General features: G+C 36.3%; 3 protein-coding genes across 5 annotated transcripts; 2 read left to right on the top strand and 1 right to left on the bottom strand.

Annotated features, from left to right (window-relative positions):
• Positions 1–143: 143 nt before the first annotated feature.
• On the bottom strand, positions 144–7057 carry LOC306873591 (calsequestrin-2-like; the record flags this gene model as incomplete). Its single annotated transcript, XM_079423007.1, has 11 exons — positions 144–359; positions 1032–1106; positions 1195–1295; positions 1435–1489; positions 1600–1645; positions 1743–1873; positions 2027–2100; positions 4786–4897; positions 5251–5351; positions 5501–5585; positions 6821–7057. The coding sequence occupies 11 exons, from the start codon at positions 7055–7057 to the stop codon at positions 144–146; spliced, it is 1233 nt and encodes a 410-aa protein (XP_079279133.1).
• A 2807-nt stretch (positions 7058–9864) lies between these two features.
• On the top strand, positions 9865–14734 carry LOC306874249 (protein O-glucosyltransferase 1-like). The gene is made up of 11 exons (XM_079424152.1): positions 9865–9961; positions 10842–10932; positions 11046–11189; positions 11303–11438; positions 11783–11904; positions 12016–12075; positions 12154–12253; positions 12744–12802; positions 12918–13085; positions 13686–13742; positions 14130–14734. The coding sequence occupies exons 1-11, from the start codon at positions 9886–9888 to the stop codon at positions 14284–14286; spliced, it is 1170 nt and encodes a 389-aa protein (XP_079280278.1). The 5' UTR covers positions 9865–9885; the 3' UTR covers positions 14287–14734.
• Positions 14735–15452: 718 nt separating this feature from the next.
• Positions 15453–26185, top strand: LOC306873927 (complex I assembly factor TIMMDC1, mitochondrial-like). 3 transcript variants are annotated; one of them, XM_079423505.1, is made up of 8 exons: positions 15453–15492; positions 16854–17072; positions 18866–19031; positions 19288–19376; positions 22291–22358; positions 22508–22586; positions 24349–24459; positions 24557–25662. In XM_079423505.1, the coding sequence occupies exons 2-8, from the start codon at positions 16861–16863 to the stop codon at positions 24702–24704; spliced, it is 873 nt and encodes a 290-aa protein (XP_079279631.1). In that variant the 5' UTR covers positions 15453–15492; positions 16854–16860; the 3' UTR covers positions 24705–25662. The 3 variants fall into 3 exon arrangements, with proteins under 3 accessions (XP_079279631.1, XP_079279629.1, XP_079279630.1); XM_079423503.1 differs by having other exon boundaries at positions 15455–15496; positions 24557–26185; XM_079423504.1 differs by lacking the exon at positions 15453–15492 and adding an exon at positions 15499–15578.
• Positions 26186–27891: the final 1706 nt, after the last annotated feature.

The raw sequence follows: 27891 nt of genomic DNA, 5'->3' as shown, positions 1-27891 counted from the left end.
ATGCTGGCAATGCAGACAGTTCTATAATAATTCAAGTCAACTATGTAAGTAATAAACCATCAGTCATTAAAATAAACAGAATCAATACAATCTGCGGAAAGATTGTTACAGAACTCTGCGGTTATAGTTTTTCTATATACCACTTAATCATCATCATCATCATCACCATAATGGTCTTCATCGCTACTATCATCATCGATTTCATCATCGTCGTCGTCGTCGTCATCATCATCATCATCATCATCATCATCATCCTCAGTGTTGACCTTTCCAGAGAGAACATCCTCTATCCAGTCCTCCAGCTCCTCCGCTGATGGTAAAGCTTCATCATTAGGCATGTTCAGCCACACACTGTCAGCCTGGTCAACACACACACAAAAGTAAATGATGCTAAGAATAAAGAATATTTAGGCTTTGCACCTTATTTTGCCACGTGGAAGTAAGCTGTTTTCTGTGAACGTGTGAGACTTCTGATTCAGTAAATAAATAAGAGTAAAAAATGCTGTAAACTTAAACTATTTGTGTTACAAACCAGTTTGTTTTTAATACTTTAACATGTTACCAGTTTGCAATATCAAGCAGCATAACGGACTATTTTTTACATCATATCACTAGAAGCGAAAGACTTTTCGAATTCAATTTAGACTTTTTTTATTTAACTGACTTTTAAAAAAAAAATTTAAATGAACTTTTAAGACTGGTCAAGCAATTTATGCGGCTGACCACTGGTCCTACTTTAAAAATCAGGTGGATTTGTTTATTTGCTGCATGTGTATTTACTAATTAACGTATAAATAAATTAAATAATTAGTTAATTATGAAGCATATGCTCTTCAAATTAGTGCAGCAATGTTATTCTTATTTTATTGTAAAAGTAAAATATTTCAGCAGTTGTTACACCTGTAAAATGTGTGATTTATTGTGTTGTAGATCATGAATATGTAATGTGAAGCTTTCCCTTAAAAGAGTATGATGTGTCATACATCACAATATAGGATAAAGAGATGTCTTCAAATGAAAGTATTACTTACATCAGTCACATTTACCACACCAATCTGGGGTCTGAAAAGGTCCACCTTAAAGGTTTTCTCCCAGTATGTAGTTAACTGAAGACAAATGAACCGTTACAACATGGTCACAATGTTTCAATTCAAGCAGTGAAACACTGTAGAAATGAATGGAATATTGTCTCACCAAAGGAAATTCATCAGGATCAATCCAAACTATGCTGAGATCTGGGTTTTTAGTATTGTCCCTTGCAACCTCCTTTAGAATTTCCAGGAATTCATAGCCGTCTATGAAATGAAAAAGAAATAAGCGGAAATTAAATGTTAAATGCTATAAAGACAATCATTCTGTGCTACTAAATCTAGTCTTGGTGATGGCAGTAAGAAATGTTCTGCTTGTTGTTCTCTGTTGTAAAGAATTGAAAACCTGGATCCTCCTCCTCAGCAAAAGCAACAATGTGGATTCCATCCATGTCATCCTCCTGTTGATTGAGCAGAAACAGATCACTTCAAGTAAAGAACCAACAGCCATTTAAAGGACAGTTAACATTTAACAGGCCTACAGACACTCCCACAATCCAGTCTTGCTCACCCAAGTCTCAAACATGTCCTCAGCACGAAGCTTTCTCAGAGTTGGCCTGAGTGAAGATCAAACACAGTGTTTTTAAGAATGAAAATTCATATTTTAGACCATCTTTGGCAATGGCAAAGTTCTGAGGATGCCACTGATATCACCTTCTGTGTTGATTGACAAAATCTACTATCTCCTCCTCTGTGTTGGGTTTGCCAGGAATGGTGACCGGCTCATCCATGAAGGGCTCATAGAAATCGATTTCATTCATTTTTAGTGTCAGTTGTTTAGCCACCTACAGCATGAAACAGTTACAAATGAAGCCAATACATAATCCTTTCTCCTCAAAGATGGAAGACACTCTTGTGGTTATAAATACACATTCTTCTATACCAGAATAACATGAAATCTCATGATTTCATTCTTGTTATCGTAAAGGAATACACACCCCTTTGTCAAAGGTGGCAAAAAACTTCACATATGGTTGGAACTTCTCTGCAGTCAACTGAAAGGCCTTGTAATCTGAGAAATAAAAAGATCATGAGATAAATACAAACACAAATCTAAAAAATTGTAATAACACGGTAAACGGTAGCAGTGCTGGAGCACCGCGCAGCTCCTGCTCACACAACATAACTAGAGGTCACAGCAAAGTCTTCCCAGCTAAAATGGGATATTTAATAAAAGCTGAATAGCAGTCATGTAAAGAAAATGAGCTCTTTTGCTGTTTTCTCTGCTGTGCCTTTTTGGGGAATGGCTCTATAACTGTGTTGATTTCTTTGAACTCTTAGGCAGCATTTAATAGTCTGTGGGGTTATTATAGTCCCTGTTTTTTTCTTCCCCAATTAAATGAATGCATTATATGTTAGATTGATAATGTTTTTCATTTAATATTTTGTATTTGGAAGACACTTTTAGTGAAAGAGCTATAAAAGTTTATTATGAAAAATCCACATTTTTTATATCAAATATATATATTTTCCGAAACATATTTTACTCTAAAACTGCAAGAAAACCAAAGCCAATAAATCTAAACAATTTGTTTTCCAAATGTAAAGTATCTCAAAGAATTTGCTTTCAGTAAGATTTTGTTTGGAAAATGCTTAACAAAGCTGTGGCAATAATTCATGTCAAATACATACTAATCATAACACATAATGTAACATACTTTGTTGAAAGATTTCCTAAAAACACTCAAGTCTGCTGAATGACATTAAAGCTTACTGTAATGATATTATGTGAACCTTTTCAAAATTGCTACTTATGGATGATTGCAATACATTTCCTCTAGTTTTTGCTGATTCTCACAAGGTGTCACAGTAGATCACGTTTTGGTCATAGTTTGAGATGGACTTTTAGTTGGTTTTTCACTGTTTCCCATTCTGTTTCCTTTGTTTGCTTTTGCTACCATTGTTGTTTGATTAATTCTCATTGCTTTCATTGGTTTGTTTTGGTATATATTTAGCCTGTTTTCTGTCAGTCTTTGTTCACATTTTGCTGGTTGTTCTGTTCATGTGTTTTGATATTAGAGAATCCTGAGTAACTTTGTTATTTTTGAGTGTTTGAATGAATTGAGACTGCTGCAATTAAATCCTGTTATTTTATCCCTGCTACAACCATGCCATGACAGAAAGATACATATGGATCTAGAGCTCCTTCTTTTTTGGACATTGCTCATCTCACTCGCAATGACGACAGACTCTGTGTGCAGGGGAAGGAATGCAAAAGACATGCCTGCCCGGAAATTCTCCTCAAGAGACGTTTGTGGAATGTGAACTGTCCTTCTCCAATGTGGATCCCCCCTCACCATCAGCAAGAGAGAGGAAGCTACCAACCCACAGTCCAGCCCACCCAGCAAATCATCAACCCCTCCATGGAAATTGAACCAGAGCCCACTGCAGACCCAGAGCCAGAGCTTATGCACTCTATGGAGCCAAAGCCTACAGATACATCTGTCCCAGAGGACAAAGCCGGCCCACCAGTCTGACCAGGTGTGTGAGCCAGCAACACTGTGTGTTCCAGTGGACATGCTTATGGAGTTTGAGGGCATGGAATGGAGCCATGCCCATACTCCCATCGCTGAGGGTATTAAATTAGGATTTATTCCCCAAAAGCTCGCTTACCCACTATTTCTGCCCAGCTCTAAGTTTCCTGTATCTCTGCTAGTTCTGCTCAACCCTAAATCTCCTATGTCTCTGCTGGTTCCATCTAGCCCTGAATCTCCTTCGTTAACCATTACAAAGTCTCCTTCAGTGACATTGCTCCCACCCAGGCACTCTCTCTCCTCCTCCTCTGATAAATCTGCCAGTTCTCTGGCCCTGCCTTCACTTTATCTCTTTAGTCCCTCAGTTCCTCCATCAGTGCTTCCATCTACCTGCTCTGAGTCACTGACAGGGGGCTTCCAGGTCTCCAGCTCTGTCCCCTGTGTCTTACTACACTCAGGCCTTCTAGCCCTGAACGCCACATTTGGCCTCTGACCCTCCGGCTCCCCTTGGGCTCCACCGAGTTCTGTCGTTCCTCAGACTCCACCAGGCTCCCTTGTCCCTCTGGCTCCGGCTTGATCAGTCTTTGACCTGCTTCCACCACGGTCTTCCAGTCCTCTGGCTGTGCCTCATCCCTCCATCCCTCTTGTTCTGCCAGGCTCCTCCTTCCCTCCGGCTTCACCTCACTGCCTCCAGCTCTTGCTTGGCCTGCTGAGCCCCCGTCTCCTCCTCGTCTCCACCTCAGTTTGTCAGGCTCCTGACTACACCATGTCTCCTCCCTCCTTCAGTTCTGCCATGGTCACTTCCTGACTCCTCTTGACATCTATTCCTTGGCTCCTCCTGCCATCATCTCCTCCCTGGCTCCTCCCTTGACCTTGGGGTCCCTTCTGCCAGCTCCACAATCTCTTCCTAAGCCCCCTCCCTCCCACCTTTTTTGGATTTATGTTAAGGCGAAAGACATGCCTTTTAGAAGCACGTTCTGTCACAGTGGATCACAATTTGGTTTGAGTTTGAGTTGGTTTTTCACACTTTCTTTTTTTCTTTGTTAGATTTTTATCAAGGTCCCCTTTGATAGAATTCATGTTCCAGTGGGCCTACTTGGACCACGGGGCCTCACGCAATTGTGTGGGGTTGCGTGGTGCCTAAACACTCTACCGATTAGAGCATAGCCGCAAAATCATAATTTTACATGCAGAGTTTATTGGTAAGCAAAACAGCCACTCACGTTCAGAGTTTTCGCCCTTAAAGTATCCGATAAGGCGTATGTCTTCATCCATTCGCTCAAAGGCACGTTGTTCCATGGGATTACTGATCAACTCCACTGGGTCCTCCAGCAGCTGAAGAATGATGTGAAACACACACAGCACTTGAAATTAACTGAAAAATTAAGTCAGAAGAGTTATTTATATATATAAAAAAAATATAAAAAGAATAAAAAGAATAAAAATTAAATAAAAATATAAATGTATGTAATTGCTTTATCAACTTTAATGCATTAATTTATACCACCAAAACTATTTTGTATACTGTAGGATAAATATGTAGAAATTAGTCTTTAAAGTAAGAATTGCAGGTTACTACTTTTGCAGTTAGAGAGCCATGTTATAGCAGAATCCATAATCTTAAAGTTGTTTAAACAGTAAAACATATAAAAAAGCACAGCTACAGTATATGCACAAATTTCACTCACATCTAGCAGGAATTCAACCAGTGTATCTGCAGAGAGCTCTCCATCAAACTCAATCACTCTTTCATCCTTAAACACATAGATGCTTCCTTCCTCCTCCAGACCTAATGGACAAAGATCACATGATTCAGTGAGGATTCTGTGTCAAACCTAAGACATATTATGTGTTTGTTACTGAAACAGTGAAGTAAGAATACTTTATCATATAAAAAGCAATGTAATTAGCACATTGCCTCATTGCAAAATCTCTTACCAAGCTTTTTGGCAACCTTAGCATCTTTATGTGAGTCTACCAATCCAAAACCAATATCCTTGTCTTCAAGAACTTGAGCAGCAAGCTGGTGATGCATGGAAGAGACACATCAATACATTCATAGTGTGAGAATTACATACAAAACTGTTGTCTATAATAGCAATTTAGTCTGGAGCAACACTTTCAAAGTATATAAACACTTAACACTTAAACCTGGATAGTTTTTGTGTAATGTATGGCTAATATCTACATATAGTCGAATCTATACATTAACTTTGTTATCATAAGTAGACCCAGCATTGGTGTTTGTGGAGCCTTTGTTAGCCTCCAAATCAGGTCAGTCTTTACACTAAATTGCACATCAGGTACACAGAAAGCAGATGTACAGTCTGACACCCTTGTTCAGCCAATTGTTACATTTTATATTGAGCATCTGAAACAATTTTTGATATTCAGGTTTTTTATTGTTCTTCACTCAGCTGCTGATCCTGAAAAGCCTCAGATCTAGTATTTTCAAGCATATTTTCTAAGTCAATGATTTCCAACCAGGGGTACTAATTCATGTTCCACGGATCGCTTAGGTAAAAAAAAAAAAAAAAGAAACTGGAAACTGTGTCAATGACAAATGGTTAGTGTTCAAAAAAATTAATCTTTAAAAATGTACTTGAATGTGAATGTGCCAAGTTGGTATAAATGTAATCTTTGCATCATTCTAACTATATCATAGCAAAAACCTAATTGTAATTTAGTTACATTTCAAAAAGGTACCTTACATGACCATCCAATAAAAACTGATACATATTTTTCATACACCTTGAAAACATATGAGTGTACACATTTTAACCATTCTAATTAGGTTTTGCAATATATTTTTAAAAAGGTAAAAATATCTTACAACCTGAACTAATCAGAATGAGCTTTATTGGCCAAGTATGTTTACACATACAAGGAATTTGTTGTAGTGACAGAAGCTCCACAGTGCAACAGAAAGACAGCAACAGGACAGGACACGGGTAATAAAAACAATAACCTTGTCATGTCAGAAAATTTTAAACTACAAGACATTTTAAGAGACTTATGACTTTGACACAAAGGTTATTCAGGGGTCTTCTCTGAAACTGTTTATTTAAATTAAAATTAATAATAAATATTTTCTGCCAGTTTCCACATGTTGTGTGTACCATGTGAGACCTCCTCCCACCCAAATAAAAGTTCATAATAACACAAATGATGGTCTGTTATAAAAACATACCATTTAATATATCTGTCCTTCTTTATCCACCAAATTCCTGTTTCCTCTTTCTCTCAATAATGTCTTACCTCCAGAACCATCTCCCTCATGTGAAACTGCTGCTGGAGCTCCTTATCTGAAGGCAGGGGTTCATGATATAGCAAACACATCATGTCATACTTCTTTAATGCCTTCTTATAGTTCCTCTCATTGACATTAAGAACTCTGTCCTTGCCATCGAAACTGGGAAACTCCAGACCCTCCTCTGCAGAAGAGTACAGGAGAAAATCCATGCAGAAAACCAGGACAAGCCAGACAGACAGCATAGTAGCAATGATTGAACAGGTGAATGAAAAGAAGAGACTGATGGAAAGAGTCCAGGTAAGATCCTGCAGGACAGTGAGGCTGACCAACAAAATGAGACTCAATGAGTAGTTCTTCAGCACTAAAAAGCATCTTATGCTCTCTTCCTCCCTCTGCCACCTCACCTCTTCCCAACAATTAGGCAAAGACATGATAGGATGAGATATTTGATAGACATGCCAATGAATATTCCCCTGGTGAATTTAGGCCTCTTTTAGTGACCCAGTCATTTAAAAGCTAAAAATAAATCATGATCTGAAGAAAAAGAGGACAGACATGAGTACCCTAGGGAATGACAGAACAAGTCTCTCAACATATAAATGATAATCATTGTAAAAAAAAAATCTAGGTCACCTGAACACATGACAAAGAGTCCTATATACCTACAGTTAGGGTACACTAGAAAAAAAAAATGGACCGAGGGGGCCCTGCATTAGCTAAGGATGGCCCTGAGAACAATGGCCATATAACGGGAAACTGTAACACATTTACATAATTTTAGCATGTAGAGGATCATTAAGCATCACCCAAAAGTCTATTATGGGAATCAAATTGAAACAGTTATCAGTTTAGTTGTAATGGCACACAAATTTAAATTTTTAAAGGGGGCCATCTTGCCCCACCACTGGAACAAAAATGACCCCCAGGGGTATCTGACCTTTACAGAACATTTTATCTAAAGGCCAATTTAATCCTAATAATTTTATTTTCAGGAAATAAACGCCATTAACTTCACTGATCAAATTGTGCATCTTGGCAATGTAATTTGAATACATTACTTAAATGGAATGTTTCTTTATGACAAATAAACTACAGAAGCATAGTTACAGAGATAGGTATCTGAAAGACAATTACATTCAACATTTGAACCTGAGAACATGTCACAATGTAGTACAATGCTATGAGACTGCACTATTCCACTCACCTTTAGGTTGATATGACCTTTTAAGTTTACAGTATTGTTCTTAGGCTGAGGAATTATTAAATAACAACAACCTAAATAACAATGACCCCCCCCCCCCCCCCCCCCCCAAAAAAAAAAAAAACCCATGTCTACACACACACACAGTTATTTTATCACCTCACCAATAATACTTTTCTCTCAGACTATTTCATCCTGAAGTGGAGGTAAACTAAAGCTAATGTCTCCAGTTCACTCACTATTTAACACTTTATCTTTAACGTTTTCAAGTGACCAGTTATTTATCAATAATTCTACAGCCCATATAGTCAGTTATTATAGTTAAGCTGAGGAAGCTGAGGAAGTTCCTCGCCAGCTGAGGAAGTTCAACCTGCCACAGGACTTACTGAAACAGTTCTACTCCGCCATCATTGAATCCATCCTCTGCACCTCAATAACTGTCTGGTTCAGTTCAGCTACCAAATCTGACCTCAGAAGACTACGGAGGGTAGTCCGGACTGCTGAGCGAATCATTGGTACAACCCTCCCCACTCTCCAAGAACTGTACTTATACAGAGTGAGCAAAAGGGCTGGTAAAATCACTCTGGACCCCTCACATCCAGCACACAACCTCTTTGAACTGTTACGGTCTGGTCGACGCTACAGAGCTCTGAGCACCAGAACGACCAGACACAGGAACAGTTTCTTCCCTCAGTCAATACATCTCATGAACACTCAATAAATAAACGTGGAACACACAACTAATACATTATCCATTCACCACACTCACTTATTTTATTTTTATTTTTCTCATTTCTAATTTGCACATACTTGACCTGTACATACATAGTCACCTATATTATATATATATATATATATATATATATATATATATATATATATATATATTTATTTTTTTATATATATTTTTTATTATTATTTATTTATTTATTTATTTATTTATTTTGCTGCTTTGTACATTGGTTATTGGCTATTTCTTGTTATTTTGTTTTTATTATCTGTGTCCTGTCCTGTTACTGTCTTTCTGTTGCACTGTGGAGCTTCTGTCACTACAACACATTCCTTGTATGTGTAAACATACTTGGCCAATAAAGCTCATTCTGATTCTGATTCTGATTATTACTTGCATACTGATTTACAGTTTGATATAACCACCCATTACAATTTTTTCAACTGCTTAAAACTGTACACGTTCAAGAGTTGCACACGCAAAATGCAAAATGCCTCACATCTCTTGCAAAATGAAGCACTGCATTCAAAATCTCACAAACACATCTCAAAAGCAAACAATTGCAAACACCTAATATTAATATAATTCCTGTTAGATATTTGTGTTACAAAGACAATTCTGTGTTGTGTTTTGCAAAAAGTGTTTTATGAAATTGAAAACTGAGTCAAAAGCTGAGAATTAGTATGGTTTTGTAGAGTTTGTGTGTGGTTCTGGTGTTTTGAGTGTCAGGTTTCAGAAATTGTGTGACAAGTTGAAAAAACTGTAAATGAAACCCAAGTGCCACCTACAGGCCTATGTGAAGTGTAGTCTTTTGGGGCAAGAGCAAGTGAGATCAGGACATGAAAGGACAACTTTTATGTTAATAATGCAACAATAGTAATTAGGCTATACACTATAGTAACTAGGTTAAATTGTCATTTGAGCCCCTGAGGAACTCTTTGCGCGTCCCTGGAAGGGCAGCATTGCTTTACTAAAATTCCCTAGCTATTCCAATGTTTAGAGATCCACTAAAATACTACTTTATGTTTAATAGCCTTTTATGTCAAAGTGGGGACTTCCTAATCTAGTTTCAGACCATACTAGTCCATTCATCGACTCCTCCTCAAATCGAACCAGTCACGCTTAATTGATGCAGAAAAATGGAGCTGCCATGGCTGCTTATGCCGTCTTTTATCCTTTTGCTGAATGGAGTTGAATTGTGTCTTTCAGATAACGGTGAGAACTTGGGGACTTCTGGGTTGATGCTGACAGTTATCTATCTTTGGTCTGTCGCGTTTTAATTTGTTTACTTTCACATCTGAATCTTAATACTGTAGATTTCTGTATCTGCGTCTTTGGCATTAGTTTAGACCCAGCAAGTCTGATGCTTTTGGACGTCTTAAATTCATAAAGTCATAGCATTAAAAAATATATGTATTACTAAAAAAATTATATTTTCCTCGGTATTTTTGTCTTGTTTTGCAATATAAAATCCAAACATCCTTAAATGAAGATACATTGACTTGTGATGCGAATTAATATGAAGCCTTGTTTTCTGAGAACAAAATGTGAGTTATACTTAAAACAATAAATATCTCTTGATGGGGAAATGACCCCCCCCCCCCCCCCCCCCATTGAATTAGGTTGATTTGTTTTTAGCTGTCATATGTTTGTTTTTGTTTAATTATAAACTCACTGACTTGATCAAACTTGATAAAAAAAAACAAGACTTTTGCTTCTCAATAAGATGTCATTGATTAGATATTTGCACGGGAAAACAAGACAAAAATACTGAGGAAGAGCATTGCTTTTTGCAGTGTGATCAGAGGGTACAGGGTTTTTTGTTAAATGAATTAAAAAGTAACGGAGATCAGTTGCAAATTGCATTTTTAAACTTTCATGGATTGCTTTACATTTAGAGACCCTATTGATGTATTGTGTTCCATTTAATTTATTCATTTGTCTTAAGTTTACCTTCATAAAACCTAAATATAAAAATATAAAATACAGCATGTGTTACTATTATATTTGTCAAAAATCTGTGTGTTTAGAAAACAATATTGAATGAACAGAGATTGTTTTTGGAAAGACTTGTTCCCCTCTCTCTTTCCATCAGCCAAACGCTGGCAGTCATTCATCAGGAAGATCACAGAAGCCACAAATAATTACCAGCCATGCAATCAGGAGAACTGCAGCTGTCATCTCAGGTCAACTTATAAAGTAGCCCTTGTTCATAGCATATCTTCCCAAAGAATACACACACTGCAAATGCATGCAGGTGTATAATGTAGACTTTCCTCCATCGCTCTTTTGATTGCAGTGTCCTGAAAGATGACCTTAGGCCATTTAAAAATGGCATATCTGAGGGGTTAATGGCAGACACAGTCCACAGAGGTGTTGGTACGCACTACCAGATCATCGGGAACAAGTTGTACAGAGAACAAAGCTGCATGTTTCCAGCAAGGTTGGTGAAGTGTATGTTTTTTTTATTGTTTTTTTTTTTTTTTGTAAAACCATGATTCTGTTGTGTGTGTATGGGCGGATGTTCAATATCAGACATTTATCCTTTCTTTGCAGATGCAGTGGTGTCGAGCACTTCATCCTAAAAGTGGTTAACCGGTTGGCAGATTTGGAGGTGGTGATTAATGTGCGTGACTATCCACAAGTTCCTGGATGGGTTCAGCCAGTCTTGCCAGTACTTTCTTTCAGTAAGGTTTGTACAACCACACCCCAGTATAGTGCTACTGAACAATGTACTAATTGAATTTTAGGGTATATCAGTAGTATATGGTATATCCTGATTAATTATATTAAGACAATTTACATTATTGTGTCTCTGCCTTCAGATTACTAACACTGACTGACCCCATAGCTTCACTTTTTATTAATGCAGAAAATAAATATACGTCTTTTTTTTGTAAAAGAGTATGCATGAATAGAAAATTCTATTTTCAACATTCAAAATTAGTGTTTGGCTTCCACAACAAAATTAATATTAGATGGGCTCTAATTGAATTATATATTAACATTATAGTTATACTTTTGATCATTGTTTAGACCGCAGACTACCAGGACATCATGTATCCTGCATGGACGTTTTGGGAGGGAGGTCCTGCTGTATGGCCCATTTACCCCACTGGACTGGGCCGATGGGACCTCATGAGGGATGACTTGAAAAAGTGGGTAGCAAAGATTAAGGAATGCTTGAGAGTACAGAGGGTTAAATTGCATTCATGTCAATTTCAGGCCATTATATATATATATTCTAATGTTTAGTTCACACTCTTCAGATCAGCTGCTCGATGGCCCTGGAAGAAAAAAAATCAAAAAGGCTTCTTTAGAGGCTCTAGGTCAGTTGTGTCTCCAACATACAGTTAAATGCAGTGTTCTTTTCATCGTACGCTGATCAGTTTTGCCAATATTTGTAGGACCAGTTCAGAAAGGGATCCTCTGATCCTTCTCTCAAGAGAAGCCCCTGACCTTGTGGATGCCGAGTACACCAAGAACCAGGCCTGGAAGTCAGAGAAGGTTTGTTCATCCTTATTTAACATATAAAAGGCATCCTTCATCAGTATCACACCATTCATTCGCTTAGGCTGCCAAACTGTTCCCCCGACTGAGTCTAGTTTCTGGCAGACTCAGTCGGTGCCTTGCTGCTGTTGCCTTTGTCTTGCTTAGTTGGGGCCTGAAAGACACTTAATTTTCAGAAATGTATCGATACGATTACACTGACTGACACCATCAGATGAGAACAAAACTTGAACTGAATTAAACTGGATAATAGCGGTATTCCGACAGGGCAACCCCTCTGGTCTACTGTCTTGGCCTCGGGAATCAGTTTTATATGTATCGTATTGCTTGGATTTTGAGGTGTATACAAGGACAGGCTTAAGAAACACTAATCTAGTCTATGCTAGAGGTGCTTTAATATTTTCAGCATACTCAAAATTTGTTTTATCTTTCTGCTCTAGACTTTGTCATTTCAGAACTACTATTTTGTTTTGTTGTTTTTCCTCAGGACACTCTGGGTAGACCCCCAGCCAAAGAAATCCCTCTAGTTGACCACTGTGAATACAAGTAAGACCTGTCTCAATTCTGCTTTTGTATGAGCTATAGCACTGAAACAGATGTCCTTCAGTGATACAGCATTAAGATGTTTTATTATAGATTGTCTGTTCTCTTTATCCCTCAGATACCTTTTTAACTTCAGAGGTGTGGCTGCTAGCTTCCGTTTGAAGCATCTGTTCCTGTGTGGATCACTGGTTTTTCACGTCGGCGAGGACTGGCTTGAGTTCTTTTACCCTCAGCTCAAGCCCTGGATTCACTACATTCCTGTCAAACAGGACTTGTCTGATCTGAGGTAACTTAAACATTTTCCTCTGGCTAGCTGATATCCACCCTTTTCTTTAACACACATTTTCCCCAGTGTACCCTGTTGTGATTTTATGGTTAGTGTTTTACATTCTGTGCTTTTAATTATGTTAGCTGTTGGAGGTGAAGTTTGTTTTTGCAGAACAAACCTATAAATACTTCACTAAATTGGAACATTTGGCTTTGTTTTCATACACATGTAAGGTATTATCTCCATTCACACTTTTGCAAAGCCTAGTAACAATGACAAAGGGTTCAAATCTACGTTTGTGCTCAAAATCATTTGCACTTCACAAAAGTATGTTAAATTTGTATTTCTATATCAAATATCATGACCATGAGCAATCAAAGTGCCAATTTCAGTCTTACATATATACCACAAAAAGGGAAATGTTAACAATTAGGCGATACATTGTAAATGTAATCTGTGTAACATCTTCATCTGAAATGTTCTGTTTACTCACCTTCATATTGTTCCAGACCTGTTAAAGTAATTATCATCAAGCAAGTGAAATGTGTTCATAGAAATGTTAATGAGAACAGCAGCAGAGAACTGCGTCTAAACAGTTTTTTTCCTTTCTGTTGTTAGAGAGCTGCTTCAGTTTGTGAAAGAAAATGATGCTGTAGCAGAAGAAATTGCTATAAGGTAACAAATTGTTAATTCTTTTAATGAGTTTATCCTTTATTCTAGTTCGTCATGTTATACAAGATTCATTAAAAAAAAAAATCTGTCATGGTTCACTCACCCTCATGTTGTTCCAAACCTGTATGACTTTTTTCTCTGGAATATAAAAAAGATATGAAATGTTTTTCTTGTTCATATAATGGAAGTCAATGGTAAACCAAACTGTTTGGTTACCAGTATTGTTCAGACTAGCTTCTTTTGTTTTCTGTGGAAGGAAAAAAAGGTGCTTATAGCTTTGGAACAACATGGGTATGAGTAAATGATCATTGAATTCTCATTTTTGGCTAAACTGTCCCTTTAAGACATTGTCTGTGCTAATACTAATATTTATGGTCTGTACTTCTTTAGGGGCCAGAACTTTATTCTGAATCATCTCCGTATGGAGGATGTGTCTTGTTACTGGGAGAGGCTCCTCACTGACTTCAGCAAGCTGCTCAAATACAAACCCAAGAGAAAGTCTAATTACAATCAGATCATCCACAGAGCCAGCAGATCTGAACTCTGACCTCAGGAAATGATAATGTGGGAAACCATCCTCCTTTTTGTTTGCCTTTATTCTTGCTCTTCATTCTGTTGCTCTTTAAACTGATCTTAACAAACTGAAAAGAGTGTTTAAAGGCAGCTCTGTGTGGTTAATCCAGTGAATCCTGCCAAATTTCTTTAAGACGGTCTATATCGTTTCAAAGGTTGAGACTCAAGGAATGTTTTAAAATCAGTTGTTAAAATATAGTGATCTGCCTTATTAAAAAAGTCCTGTCCAGACCCTCATCCTCTGGATGTCAGAAATATTACACAGCTAAAATATCAGTCAGTCTCAACACAAATTCTTAAGTCAGTTTGAAGTGTGGTGTTAAATCTGATGCAGGTGTAGCACAATGCAAAAATTATTTATTGTGAAACAACATAACAGACAACGACCTGCCAAAAATGTTTCCTTAAAACTGTATGGTTTCATCTTGGTCTTAGTGGAGTTCTTACTGTTTAAGCAACTCTTTTTTTTTTTTTTTTTCTCCTGTCATGTTGACATTTTTCCATTGCAGATTTATGGGGTTATTTCAGTTGAATAGTTGGGAATAGTTGTCAAAACTGAAGCCAATTCAAATAAATCCTGTCATCATGGCCTTTGTTTGTTACATTAAATAATGTCAGTAGATTACTTTGATCAAGTGCAGAATGACTTTTTGTAGTAAAAAATAATCTCTGGATCCGAATGATGATTAGTGATTTTGGATGAACTCGTACCATTTTTAACATGTCTTCTATGTCACTATCAATGGAACAATACCAGCAAAACCTCAGTAAAACAGTGTTAGTATTAAAGTATCTATGACGTTACACTTAAGTGCCACTAGAGGATCATTTGAATGTAAGCATAGCTGAATTGATACTGAGATGTTGAATATGTTCTAGTATTCCAGGAGATAATTGTCACTGTGTCTGTAGATTTAAGATTGTCTCAGTCATTTTTATGACCTCAAACTTGTTTCAATAAAGGTAATCATGAACAATAAAAGCTGGGGGGTTTTTAACACTGAGAATGTTTTTTTTTTTCTTCTTCTTTATTCCTTATTTAAAACATTTCAAATCGCTTGTTTGAGCAAAACTCGCCAATTAGTCGGGTCCTCCACCACTAGATGGCGCAACTGGACCACTGTGTAAGGAAGTGAACATGTTGACATTGTAATGGTCGCTGAGAGAGCATTGAATGAAGGCAGGTGAGACATGTCGGATTTTATGAGAATTATGCCATATTGATTTATACTACAATTTGCTCCTGTATATGTATTGTCATTCACAGTGAGAAAAACTACTTTTTTTGGCATTTTACAAATGATCCTAAATTGTTAAGCGATGTCATTTGCCTAACGTTACGTACTGTAGATTATACGCAGTATTTCAGAGGACGCAAGACTAGAATATCATTTTGTGCCTCGTTAAACATGCTTCTCTGCACTTGTTTGGAATATATTGAACTCTACTTTATGTTTGACTATTTTTCCTCCATAGCAGCATTCATATTACCTTTGGTTTTTACCTTTTGGTGTCTTGGGTTTTTATCTCGCAGTTCTTCTGAGAAAAAAAGAGAGAATTGTAAGATAAAAGCCCTAGTTAAAAAAAAAAGACACGTATGCCATAATTTATTTAAAATACATTTATTTTAAACTAAGTATACTTCAAATCCATTAACATATTTACTGACATATCACTTAAGACATACTGATGTCAAATTATAATTAAACATTATTTGAACTTTTCTTTATTGCACAATGCACATAATTTTAATGCCTTAACGCACCTTCCATCATTTGCCTAAAATGTGATTTAATATAACCATTAATAAGGTCTAAAGTGTACCTGAAGTATACTTGCAATAGTTCCACAAAATATTCTTAAGTATATCTTTAGTTGGACCTCAGCACTACTTTTGCACAATTAAAGTGAATTTAGCACAACATTACTTGTTTAGATTTAGCAGACTTTAATTATACTAGTTTAGTATACCAAAAGTATAATTGCAGGGTATTTTATTAAGCATGTAAATGTATCTGTAGTTTACTCAGCACCAGTGAGATTACAATTCCCTACAATAATATATATAAACTATAATATGTATATATATATATATATATATATATATATATATATATCATATATAGCCTTTTTTTAAAAGTAGAATTACGAGATATAAACTCTGAATTCTGAGGGGAAAGAGCAGAATTATTAGTTATAAATGAATTGTAAGATGTAAACTTGTAATTGCAAGGATAAGAGTCTACATTCTTTGTTTATTTAACTTACTTTCTCAGAATTACGAGAAATAAAGTCTGAATTGTGATATAAAAAGTGACAGTTATTTATTTATTTATTTTTTATCCCGTGGCGGAAACAAGCCTCCATAATTTATTCCTCTGTGATGCAGAAACTCTTTTTGACAGCTGTGTTGCTTCAGGTGTTAAATGCAGCCTGTCTGTATGATTCTGTCATCTAACCATAGGGCATGTGTGTCAGTGTGGATGAACATGCATAAACACGCTCTTATACCTCTGGCCTTGTGTTTCTGTGATTGAATAGCTTGTTGATGCGTACTGCAGGCCGGCAGAATTCGTCACCCACATGTGGGGGGACAGATGCACATGGACTTGAGGGCTCACATCTGAGTCTTCAGGGGTTCAGACTTCCTAGTGTCCATGCGTCTGATAGTAACTCCACACAGACCTTACCACAGCACCTAGGTAAACCAGAGTTCCCTGGCACAGGATGGGATCATATCAAAGATCTTTTCTACAGAGGGTAAGTATCAGTGATGTGTCCGCAATACATAACACACTTTTGTGTTGCTCTGCCATTGTAATAGGACTTTAAAGGTGTAGTCCTTTGCCTTTCACCGGCCTTGTTTGATACACGTGATATGAGATTTTATTCACAGTTAACTAAACACAGCCAGATGATATGCAGAGCTGGGTAGTAACTGATTACATGTAATCTGGATTACGTAATCAGATTCCAAAAATTAAGTACTTGTAATCAGAGTAAATTACATTTTAAAGTACTCGTAATCAGACTACAGTTACTTTTTTATGGATTACATGATTACATATTATTCACACAATTGCAATAAATTATTCATAAATCATTGATTCCCCCTAATTTCTCTTTTTCATCTTTTAAATTTTCCTTTCTAAAATAGTCTACCGAATATATACTTATTATATATGTATAAATAGTCCAGTCTTGCGGACATTCAAACAAAGATCAGTCATTAGTCAGGCGGTGACAGCATTTGACCACTGGATTTACAAAAATCATTTCAGGTTTAAGAAGGGTTTCAACATTGCATCAACTACTGATGAACACATTCATTTTTATTTGAATTATTACTCTGTAGGTTTTTTAACCATGTATTATTAATTATAACTAATTAAAATGAACATATTCACGTTATTTCTTAGATACATGTAATGCAGGCATTCCAAAACGTTTTGTCATCTAATCCTTATTCACCAAATATATTTGCTTTAAGTACCCCTGAGATTTTAAAATAAATATTTCAATAATTAAGTATCACATTTGCATGTTCACGGTTTCTTTGATGTTGATTAATGATCACATGGCATGCAGGTAAATAAAAATATTTCATCTTTTTTAGTAAGTGTTTTATTTAAAACAAAGACTATAGAAACACAAAGACTGTTCACTCCTATACTTATGAATGGGAGAAACTGCAACACAAAATATGGAGGAATAGTCCCACCTTCAAAATGAAAGAGCCAAATTTCCCATAGAAACCTGACTAGACCTGCCAATGCACAGTATAAGCAGGTTATGATTCTGCATGCACATTGCCTGGTCTAGCCTGAAAAATAAGATTTTTAAACGCTATTTGAGTATAAGAAACAACATTCATGGGGCAATTAATTTCAGATTTTTGTTGCCGATTTGACAATGTGAGTTCAGCGAGCAGTTTTTGAGATTTCAGGATTCCCCTGTTCATTCAGATTGTATTGTATGAGCTGACTGGAGGCGTTGCAAATATGGCCGCCAAGTGAAGAGACTTTCCTCGAAAGGGAGTTCAAATTAAAAAAAACAAATTAAATAAAAAAAAGGGAGTTTGTTTTAAAATGATTTAATTTCATTTTATTTTTTTTATGATTTAATTAATTGTCAGCTTTTCATTAAAACTCACAACCCACCTGCAGTTCCTTTACGAACCCTAGTTTGGGAAACTGTAATATAATGTTTAATGCGCTTGAAATTACAATGAATGGAACAAGTTTTCTTACTCTTTGCATTTTTTACATCATTATGGTACAAGATAATGCTATTTAAATCAATGTGATAAATGAGTTAAATCAAAAGTAATCTGAAAGTAATCTGATTATATTACCTAAAATGTGTAATGTAACAGATTACGTTACTGACTACAATTTTTGTCATGTAATCTGGAATCAGTAACGGATTACAATTTGTAAGTAATCTACCCAGCTCTGCATATTTGTAACACACAGTATCAGAGATGCCTTTGTGGAACATTTGTGGGCATGGTGCATTTGCCTCTCTTTGACTCTGTTCTGTTTTCCACACAGCGAGGGTCAGATGTACTCAGAGGAGTTAAGGAATATAGTAAAGAGTGGCATTGCTGCAGCTGTGGTTGGGATGGTCTATGGAGGCCTACCAGGAGCAAGACATGCCCGTGAGAGATTCATCCAGCTCAGCCAGGCTGAAATTTACCAAAACAGCGTGGATGCAGTGGTAAGACAAAAAGAACAGAGGCTGAAAATATATTCGTCAAATGTATCTGTTTTGTAACAATAGATTTTAATTCACACTGACGTCTGCTCTCATTGTCCATTAATGCCTCAGAATACTTGAGTACTGTAAAATATGTTTTTTGATGCTTGAATTGCTTTGTTTTTTATTTAGTATAGCTGAGAAAAGCACATTATCATTTTATGGGGCTGAAATGTGCATACAGTGATGCTTTGTGTATATATTTGTGTCTCTCCAGCGTTCATCCCATAATGCAGCTATTCGTGGGTTTGTTCGCTTTGGCTGGAGGTGGAGCTGGAGGGTAGCAGCTTTTGTGACCATGTTTAAGTAAGTTTAGATATGTTTAGGTTTAATTTGTGAAACATTTAATTACAGTACATGATTGAATGTACTTGTCTGACATAAATATATAGGCCTAGTTCACCTAAAAATGAACAGATCAGAACAGATTTGGAGATATTTAGCATAATATCATAAGCTTGCCAATGCATCCTCTGCAATGAATGGATGGCGTCAGAATGAGAGTCCAAACAACTGATGAAAAACACTACAGTAATCCACATAACTCCAGTCCATCAAAAAAAGTAGTGCTGTCAAACGATTAATCGCATCCAAAATAAGTTTTTGTTTACATAATGTATGTGTGTACGGTGTATGTTTATTATGTATATATAAATTCACACACATGCATGTATATATTTAAGAAAAATATGTTTATATATTAATATATGATATAAATTATATGAATATAAATATATATACATGTAAATATTTTCAAAATATATGCTGTATGTGTGTGTGTTTTTATATATACATAATAAATAAACACAACACACACACATATATTATTTAAACATAAACGTTTATTTTGGATGCGATTAATCGTTTGACAGCACTAGTGTAAAACTGAATGTTTGTATGAAACAAATCCATCATTAAGGCTTTTTAACTTCAAACCATCGCTTCTGGCTAAAATCAGTGCTTGAAGTGGGCCGGTACTCAGTTCTATATTTTAGCCTTTAGAGTACCTGCACTTCTTTGTGTGTACCAGCACTTCTGACATGTTGCCGGTACCCAGAGTAAAATCGTCAGGGTCTGGGTGATTAGGCTATATGATCCCATATATGATTAGAAATGATATAGAAACTATGTAAATCACACTACCCAGGCGGGATCACCTCTCATCTCGACCAATCACGTGAATGAACGCAAGCAGAGTCGGTCTACTTCATTGTGTGGTGCGCGAGAGCATATCAGGGGAGGTCCGCGGAGTAGTAGAATAATAATTAATTATTGATTACTAATTTGGATCAGTACTTTATAACGAAAATCATATCTTAAAATGAAAAGAAACAGGCTTTAGCAATCACATAATTTTAAACCGTTCACTGGATCCTTGGACTTTCCAGGAGTTTGCGAGTTCAAACAGTAAGCTCAAAACAGCGCTAATGCCGATTTTATCAGCGATTACGGAGAGAATAATGACTTACGTCCAGATGTCAGTCAAATGATTCTTTTCAGTGTGTATTTGGCTTAAAAGCAAGAGTGTTTTATTATGAACGCTGATTATGCGGAGGTCAGAGATTTAGCGATTCTGAATGGATCCGTATATTAAAGGCAGGCGATTTAGTGGTCTTTGGCGTCTCCCTGTGGTCCTGTTTGGTATTGCAGCTTGACTTGTGCTAATTTGTATTGAAAACTTTTATTTAATTATTGATTGATTGATTGTGGCACTATACATACATTGTGAATTATTAAAAAGTACTTATTTATTTAATATAAATAAATAAATACATAAATTTGGGGGGCGGGGGGGTGAGTACCGGCACTTATTTTTTTTCCACTTCAAGCACTGGCTAAAATGCAACCCCATAATTCATAATACTTCCTCCAGTGGAAAAAGTCCATCCCCTGTTGTCCTCTCACATAAGAATCCACACATTTAATGGCTCGTTTCCACTGAGTGATACTGTTCGGTACGGTACGCAATTATGTCCGTTTCCATTGTCAGAAGTTATGAATGGTACCAAAGTAGCGATCCATACCATGTACCACTTTTTTTTGGTACCCTTTCCTTGGGGTATCTAGCACAGCAAAGGGTGGAGCTAAACTCACTGCAGAATGTTGATTGGTTTACTAGAATCGTCACTTTTGCGTGTTACAAGGGGATAAAGCTTCTCCTTCACTCGTTCCACTTTGCTGTGTTCTGCTTATTACATCACAGTGCGCAAACACACACAACAAATATAACCGTGTATTTTATACTTTTATATTTTCACACAGACAACCATTTCTCAATGTGTGTTCTTGTCTGTTCTTGTGGACTTGTGAAACGTCATTGCCCAAAAACCGTGTAATTTTCCAAATATTTCTGTTATTCTGTCATGAAATGTAGTTTTAAGAGTTTTTTCAGGCACGAATGTAGTTGTTTAAAACTCAAATCTGCGGTTAATTTATAGAGATATAGCGCCTGTTTGAAAATTTGCTATGCCGATTTCGAAGCTCCAGTTGATCACCGGGCGCTCAGTGCTCATATATCCGCCTCGAGCAGCCTTACGCTCGGCTAGTCCTTCCGACATTTACAGCTGGCTGTCTCTGTAGTGATTAAACGAGAATCAATTTGTTTTGTGTATATTTAACAGGCATTCGTGGTCTCATGAATCTATTATTTGCACCTGGTCATATTTTTATCCTGCAAAGATTTTAAATATAAAAAAAAGAAAAAAAAAATTATACTTTACCTTTGCATCAAATTACCAAAAAAAAAAAAGTTAACGCTGCTATGAGGGTGTTTTCTAATGTAGTGTTTATGGAAGTGGCGGAAGTGTTTTTTCTTTTTTTTCTTCTTCTCCATTCGTACTGCCACTGTCAGTCTCTCTCTATTTTTCCCTCTTTTTGTAAATTGTGAAAACATTCCTGATTTAGCCAATGGTGTGATTTTGGGGAAGGCTGAAATGGGTGGTAGGACTGTTTGAGGAAACCTATTTGAAAACTATTTATTACTTTAACTTGTTCTTTAGGCACTGCTAGTTAGTTCAAATGAAAAACTACATTCCAATGAGCAGCATTATTTCTAAAGCACATTTGAATTTTAGAAGTATATACAGCATGTGTTTGAAAACAGTAGAATAGGTTTAGAACTACTATACTAGGATTGTTGCTGCAGGAAAATTAATTGCCTATCAGTTTCTGCAATTATGAAAAACGCTTTATGCTGTTCAATTTATTAATTTTTTTACAGCACTGTAAGTACTGGATTGACAGTGTACAGAGACAAAAATGCTCTGAGCCATTTTGCTGTTGCGGGTGGTAAGTTCACAAACTCCTCATCCTCTGGGTCTCTGGGTGATGGTACTTTAGTAGGCCTGTGTCTGCCTCAAGTGATTTTAAAAGCATTTTTGCTGAACATACTAAGATGACAGGATAGAATGACAGTATTCGCATGTGTTTGTGTTCAGCTCTCACAGGAGGAATGTTCCGACTGAATCTGGGACTTAGAGGGCTGTTGGCTGGTACTGCCATAGGAGCTGTACTGGGGTGAGTAGAAAAGAGAGAGAGAGAGAGATTGTGTGTGTGTGCGCGCTGTTGCTCTCCCTGGAGAAATGTGTCTACCCTGGAGCAACACTGCACTCTTTGCCCCCTCACACTACCATCTCCCTCCCTCTTTGAGGGCGTTCTGTCAGTCAGCTGTGGCCTTCCCTGTAACCCTCTGTCTTACATCTGCATCCCCCAGCCAAAACAACACCCTTCCCCCTTTTGCTCCTCCAGTCCTCCTCTTTTCATTCTTCATTTCTCATTACCAGAGGTACCCATATGCTAAACAGAAGTCTTTGATCTTAAGAACTATCAGCTGTTCTGTGCTCTTTTTTACGTATTTTTTCAATGTTCCTGTTATAGTTCTTTTTGTTTTAGATTCATTACTACTTCCTCACTCTTTCCCCTCATTGGCAGAGATGCTTAAGTTAGAAGCAACTGTTTAACACACACCTGGAGCACACAGTGTGCTGGCAGACAGACCTTAATGCCTCAGTCAGGTGCAACAAAGTGAAAAAAGGCTTTACAGATTACATTATGCTCTACAAAGTGTGAAGACTGTTACACGCTAACATGCTCGCTATTATTGGACTTTGAAATGGTTCAGTGAATTATCATGGAGCATTTCATCAGTGTTATTGTTGATAACAAAAACTAAAAAAAAAAAAAAAAAAAAATACAAACAAACTGAAGATATACTTTAAAAATACATTTTAATGATTCCAAAGCTACTACTGGCTTATTTATTAATAATAAATTAATTTTTAATTTTCGTTAATTTTAGTTTGGCTAGTTTTTGAAGTTTGTAAATTTATTAATGAACACGACACACAATACTACCAAAACTACTACTACTACTACTAATAATAATAATAATGAACCATATTTGTATTTACAAGTTTATGTCTGCTTTAAGTGAAAGTACAGATACTGAGTGGAAAATGTTACGCAGTTAAAAGTACTAGTATCTGGCCAAAATCAGAAAACAAGTCAAAATGCCCATTTTTGGTGAGTATCCATGTAAACACATTCTTAATAATAAGTATTTAATCAGCATGAACAGTTGGAAGAAAATATGTGATCCATGCATTTGGTCTTTAAAGTGACAGCAGATTATTAAGGAACAAAAGAAAAAGAGAAAGTCACTGGTTAAATCTGCTCTGAATAACCTAGCTTTAATAAGGATTAATTATATAATAAGGATTAAGTATATTAAATGTATGCATTATATTCTGTACCTTGAATACTGTTAGACCTGCCTGAAAAACTTGAAGCACTGTGTGCACTTAACATGAACATTTGTCTTATTTGTTTATGGTAATGCTTGGAATTGGTTTATTTGTTCTTATTTTATTACTGACTGTTTACTTGTCTTTATTTAACTTGTTTCATGGTGGGGCCTGTGAAATTTTGAATTTCACAAGTAACAAACAAAAATGGGGTATTGTTCTTTTTACACATTTTGTTACACATTACGCATAATTTTACACTTCTGTCAACAAACATTTGGATTGATATAGTTTGCTCACTTGAGATGAAAAATGAAAATGAAAAATATTCTTGGCATATAGTTTCCCGAAAAATGTGTTTTTATTGTTGATAATCCATTGCATATTAAAATATGTTGTAACTGAAATGAAAATGGACTATTATTCAGCACTCAGAACAGAAGAGTTAAATATCAGCATGGCCGTGATTACCTGCACACCTTGTGTTTATATAAGCAGCACTCTCACTCATGTGATATCATGTGATGTTATAACAGGCTGCCGGCTGGACTTGTAATCATTGGTCTACAGAAGTTGGGGGGCGAGACCATGCATGACAAGAGACAACGGGAAAGACGAGAGCTACATGAGCTGAGAGTCACTGAATGGTTAGTAACACCAGGAAAAGAAAATCTTTTCGTACTTGGACAGAATTGATAAACTAGTCACTTTGAGCTGAAAATGAACCTGATGTCTCCATTACAGGAATGCTCGTCTCAAGCTTACAGATGATCTCATTGGGGAAATGAAGTGTGAGAAACATCAGGACACTGATAATGACCTTCAACGAATAGAGGAGCTCCTCAATCAACCTAGGAATGAGAAAGGTGCAAAGAGTTCTGACAGCCAGTAACATCAGAGACTGCAAATTTCATTAACCAAAACTCCCTGCTGAACATTATGACTATGATCTTTCTAGGATGTTCTACTACATTTCTGGTACCTGCTCCCAGTATTTGTGTCAGTCACCATCATTATCAATGTAATACTTACCTTCAAATGCAAATGTTATTTGCTGCACTTATCTGCTGCATATCCCTATTTATTTTAAAACGTGCAGAAAATTGATGAAGCTGATGCAGCTGTGTAAAGTATTTGGATTAGACACATTTACAAGTAACACATGTTTTGTGTGTTGTTATTGTAATTGATGGGTCTAACCAATGTAAAATATCAGTGCCAAGTAAACTCAGAAAAAAAAAAACGTCTCTTTTTCAGAATACTATATTTTAAAGATCATTTGTAAAATCCAAATAAGTTTACAAAACAATATTTTCCATACTTGTTCAATGAACCATAAACTGGCCAGAAAGATGGCCAGGGTCCCTGCTCACCTGCGTGAACATGCCAGAGGTGTGAGGACTGCAAATGTAGCCAATAAACTGTAAAGTCCATCATGTAAGACACCTAAGACAGTGCTACAGAGAGACGGGAAGAACAGTTATTTAACAGTTTTCATTAAAACAGATATTTACATGTGTTAATAAATTTGAAATAAAAGCTGTTGAAAGCGAGAGAATGTTTAAATACAGCTAAAACTATGATAAACTGATTTTTCATTTCTCTGAGCTGTTAACAAATGAAGTAAGGAATATTATATATAGCATTGCAACATTTTTAAAGAGAAATAACAGTATGCTATAACCAAGGGTAATGCAGGTTTTATGAAGGTAAAATTAAGATCCTTTTAAGACCAAGTATAGAAAATATAAGGGATAAATTGAAAGGGAACTCAATATAACAACATGGTCTCTAAATGTAATCTAGGGAGCAATAAATTAGTTGTTTGAAAATACAACTTCCTACAGATCTTCATGACTTTTTAATATCTTAAGACTTGGATAGCTCTGCTCTCAAACAATATGAAAATAACTTCTGATCTCACTTCAAAAAAGAAGTTTCTTAAATCAAGATACATTTACTTGTATAGCAGAATAACATTAAATAAGTTTTGTTTTATGAGAGATTTATCAAAATTAGAAGAGGTTAGAAGTACGTTTGTGATTAACAAGAACATATATCTGCAAATGGGGTCAGAAAAACAACTTCATTCAACGTGAAAACAAGTTTGCATTCCCCATGGACAGATATTTGTTCTTGTTTTAAGCATAAGCTCAGTTTTGTTCAGTTTCTCAGAAAAAAAACTTCATATCTTCATTTTGCATCTCAAGTAAATGTATCTTGATTCAAGGACCTTTGGATATTTGTACTGGAAAGCTCATTTTTTTCAATGCATCTTTCTGCTCTGATTTAAGATTTTGTGGAAGCACAAATTAAGACTCTTTAAGCCCTGCAAAATAAAAATTATAATAATAAAAACCTGTATAACTCCTCACTGAGGTTTGATGTTGTCATGAAGAGGATAGTTATATGTCAAACTTACTCTTTGACAATATAGCATATTGAGCAGGGATGATGCCTTGAGCTTGTCAGCTGCTGGGTTAGATCTCCTCTGTAAACAAGATGTGATAACAGCTGGGTCTCTCTCAGATGTACAGTAATATCTAAAACAGTCTGGAATTTATGACAGATTTAAAGGGCCAAGAGACAGTAATAGACAGCCTATTGTTCCTCATTTCCAGATAAGGTAGTTAACTTTTGGCAAACAGCAGGCAAGAAAGAATTAACCCAGTATTAATGACTTTGAATAATGTATACATTTAAAAGACATTTTTATGTGAAATACATATTATGAAGTTTACAAACAAATTTGATACACCAATAAGTTTTTCATTACCAGCTAAAGCAAAGAACGTTTGATTTGATTAAGCAATTCAGTGCAGTTACACATTCAAGTGGATATTAGATGGATTTATGCAGCCATTTGATTGACTGGAAAAGTTGGATGCTTGCGAAATATGCTTCTCATGTTACCCATTATTCCAGTCAAACTGAATCATTTCAGTGAGAACATGCCCAGCAGCACTACTTGTAATTGTGATAAAAAGTCACATTGACTGCACAGACAAGACTCCTCAGTGCACCATGTGCCTCTATCGCTGTTATAACTGTGGAAGACCAATAGCAACACCATGAGTACAAATTGTGAATTGCACCTTTTTGCACAAAAAGACCTTGGCAGGAAGTAATTTTGTCAAGTTTGTTTCATTCTCATTTGAGGGAATTAAATATTGTACCCGGTTCACAAATGTCAGAAACAAAAAGAGAAGGTACTTATATTGTCAGTGACAACATGGATGGAAGAGAATCCCTTGAATCCAACATCAGAATCAGCTGATGAACAAAAATTTGAAACCTGCTGTTGCTCTGCATTCTGAAGGCAAAAATCAAGCTGATAACAACAACCAAGTCCCTATGGCCTCTCATTAATTACCTTATGTTTTCACTTCAGAATGCAGCAACACAACTGGTCTTTAATTAGCCAAAGATAACCCGAGTCACATCCCTTCTGATCTAACCCCAGTGGTGTCCAGAATTAAAATAAATAAAGTCTAGACACTGTCTATTTGGACTGCCCCTGGAACAGCACCTCCCTATCTTAGTTCACTTCTTCAAGTGTATTCTTCTTCTTGTGAGCTCAGGTCACTGAATAAGCTGTCTTTATGTTCCTTCACGGTGAGGCAAAAACTTTCCAAAAACTTCTCCATCTCTTACTCTCTAATGGAATGGTCTGCCAACCTCCAACCAACTACAGCTGAAGTCAAGTCACCTTTATATAGCGCTTTATACAATACAGATTGTGTCAAAGCAGGTTTACAGTATTAAACAAGACAATAATTCAAACAAAATTCAGTTCTGCTGTAGAGTAGCTCTAAACAGAGGGAAATAGTAAACAGTTAGTTTTTCAGTTGAAGTCAGTTTATTGTTGATTAAGTGATGTTATTGTTCTGACCCCACATGAAGCTTTAGTTGCAATGTACATTTTTACATGTAAATATGAAGACAGGCCTACAGTTCTATATAGCTTTGACTGAATTTTGAATTGTAATTTTAGTCTCCCCTAAAACGGGCTGATAAATGTGATTTATTCCTCAAACCAGGGGTGCATTTCCCAAAAGCATTAGTTGGCTAACTATTGT

The sequence above is a fragment of the Barbus barbus genome (assembly GCF_936440315.1).
Source record: "Barbus barbus genome assembly, chromosome: 8".
Lineage (NCBI taxonomy): Eukaryota > Metazoa > Chordata > Actinopteri > Cypriniformes > Cyprinidae > Barbus > Barbus barbus.
This window is presented reverse-complemented; position numbering and strand designations above follow the sequence as displayed.

Bases quoted from the DNA above. Each gene is read 5' to 3' on its own strand.
- LOC306873927 (XM_079423503.1), top strand. From the start codon at position 15,465: ATGGTCGCTGAGAGAGCATTGAATGAAGGCAG. The intron at 22,359-22,507 runs GTAAGTTCACAA...GTTTGTGTTCAG, and splicing joins CCATTTTGCTGTTGCGGGTG to CTCTCACAGGAGGAATGTTC. The intron at 22,587-24,348 runs GTGAGTAGAAAA...ATGTTATAACAG, and splicing joins GCCATAGGAGCTGTACTGGG to GCTGCCGGCTGGACTTGTAA.
- LOC306874249 (XM_079424152.1), top strand. From the start codon at position 9,886: ATGGAGCTGCCATGGCTGCTTATGCCGTCTTTTATCCTTTTGCTGAAT. The intron at 12,254-12,743 runs GTTTGTTCATCC...GTTTTTCCTCAG, and splicing joins AGGCCTGGAAGTCAGAGAAG to GACACTCTGGGTAGACCCCC. The intron at 12,803-12,917 runs GTAAGACCTGTC...TTTATCCCTCAG, and splicing joins GTTGACCACTGTGAATACAA to ATACCTTTTTAACTTCAGAG.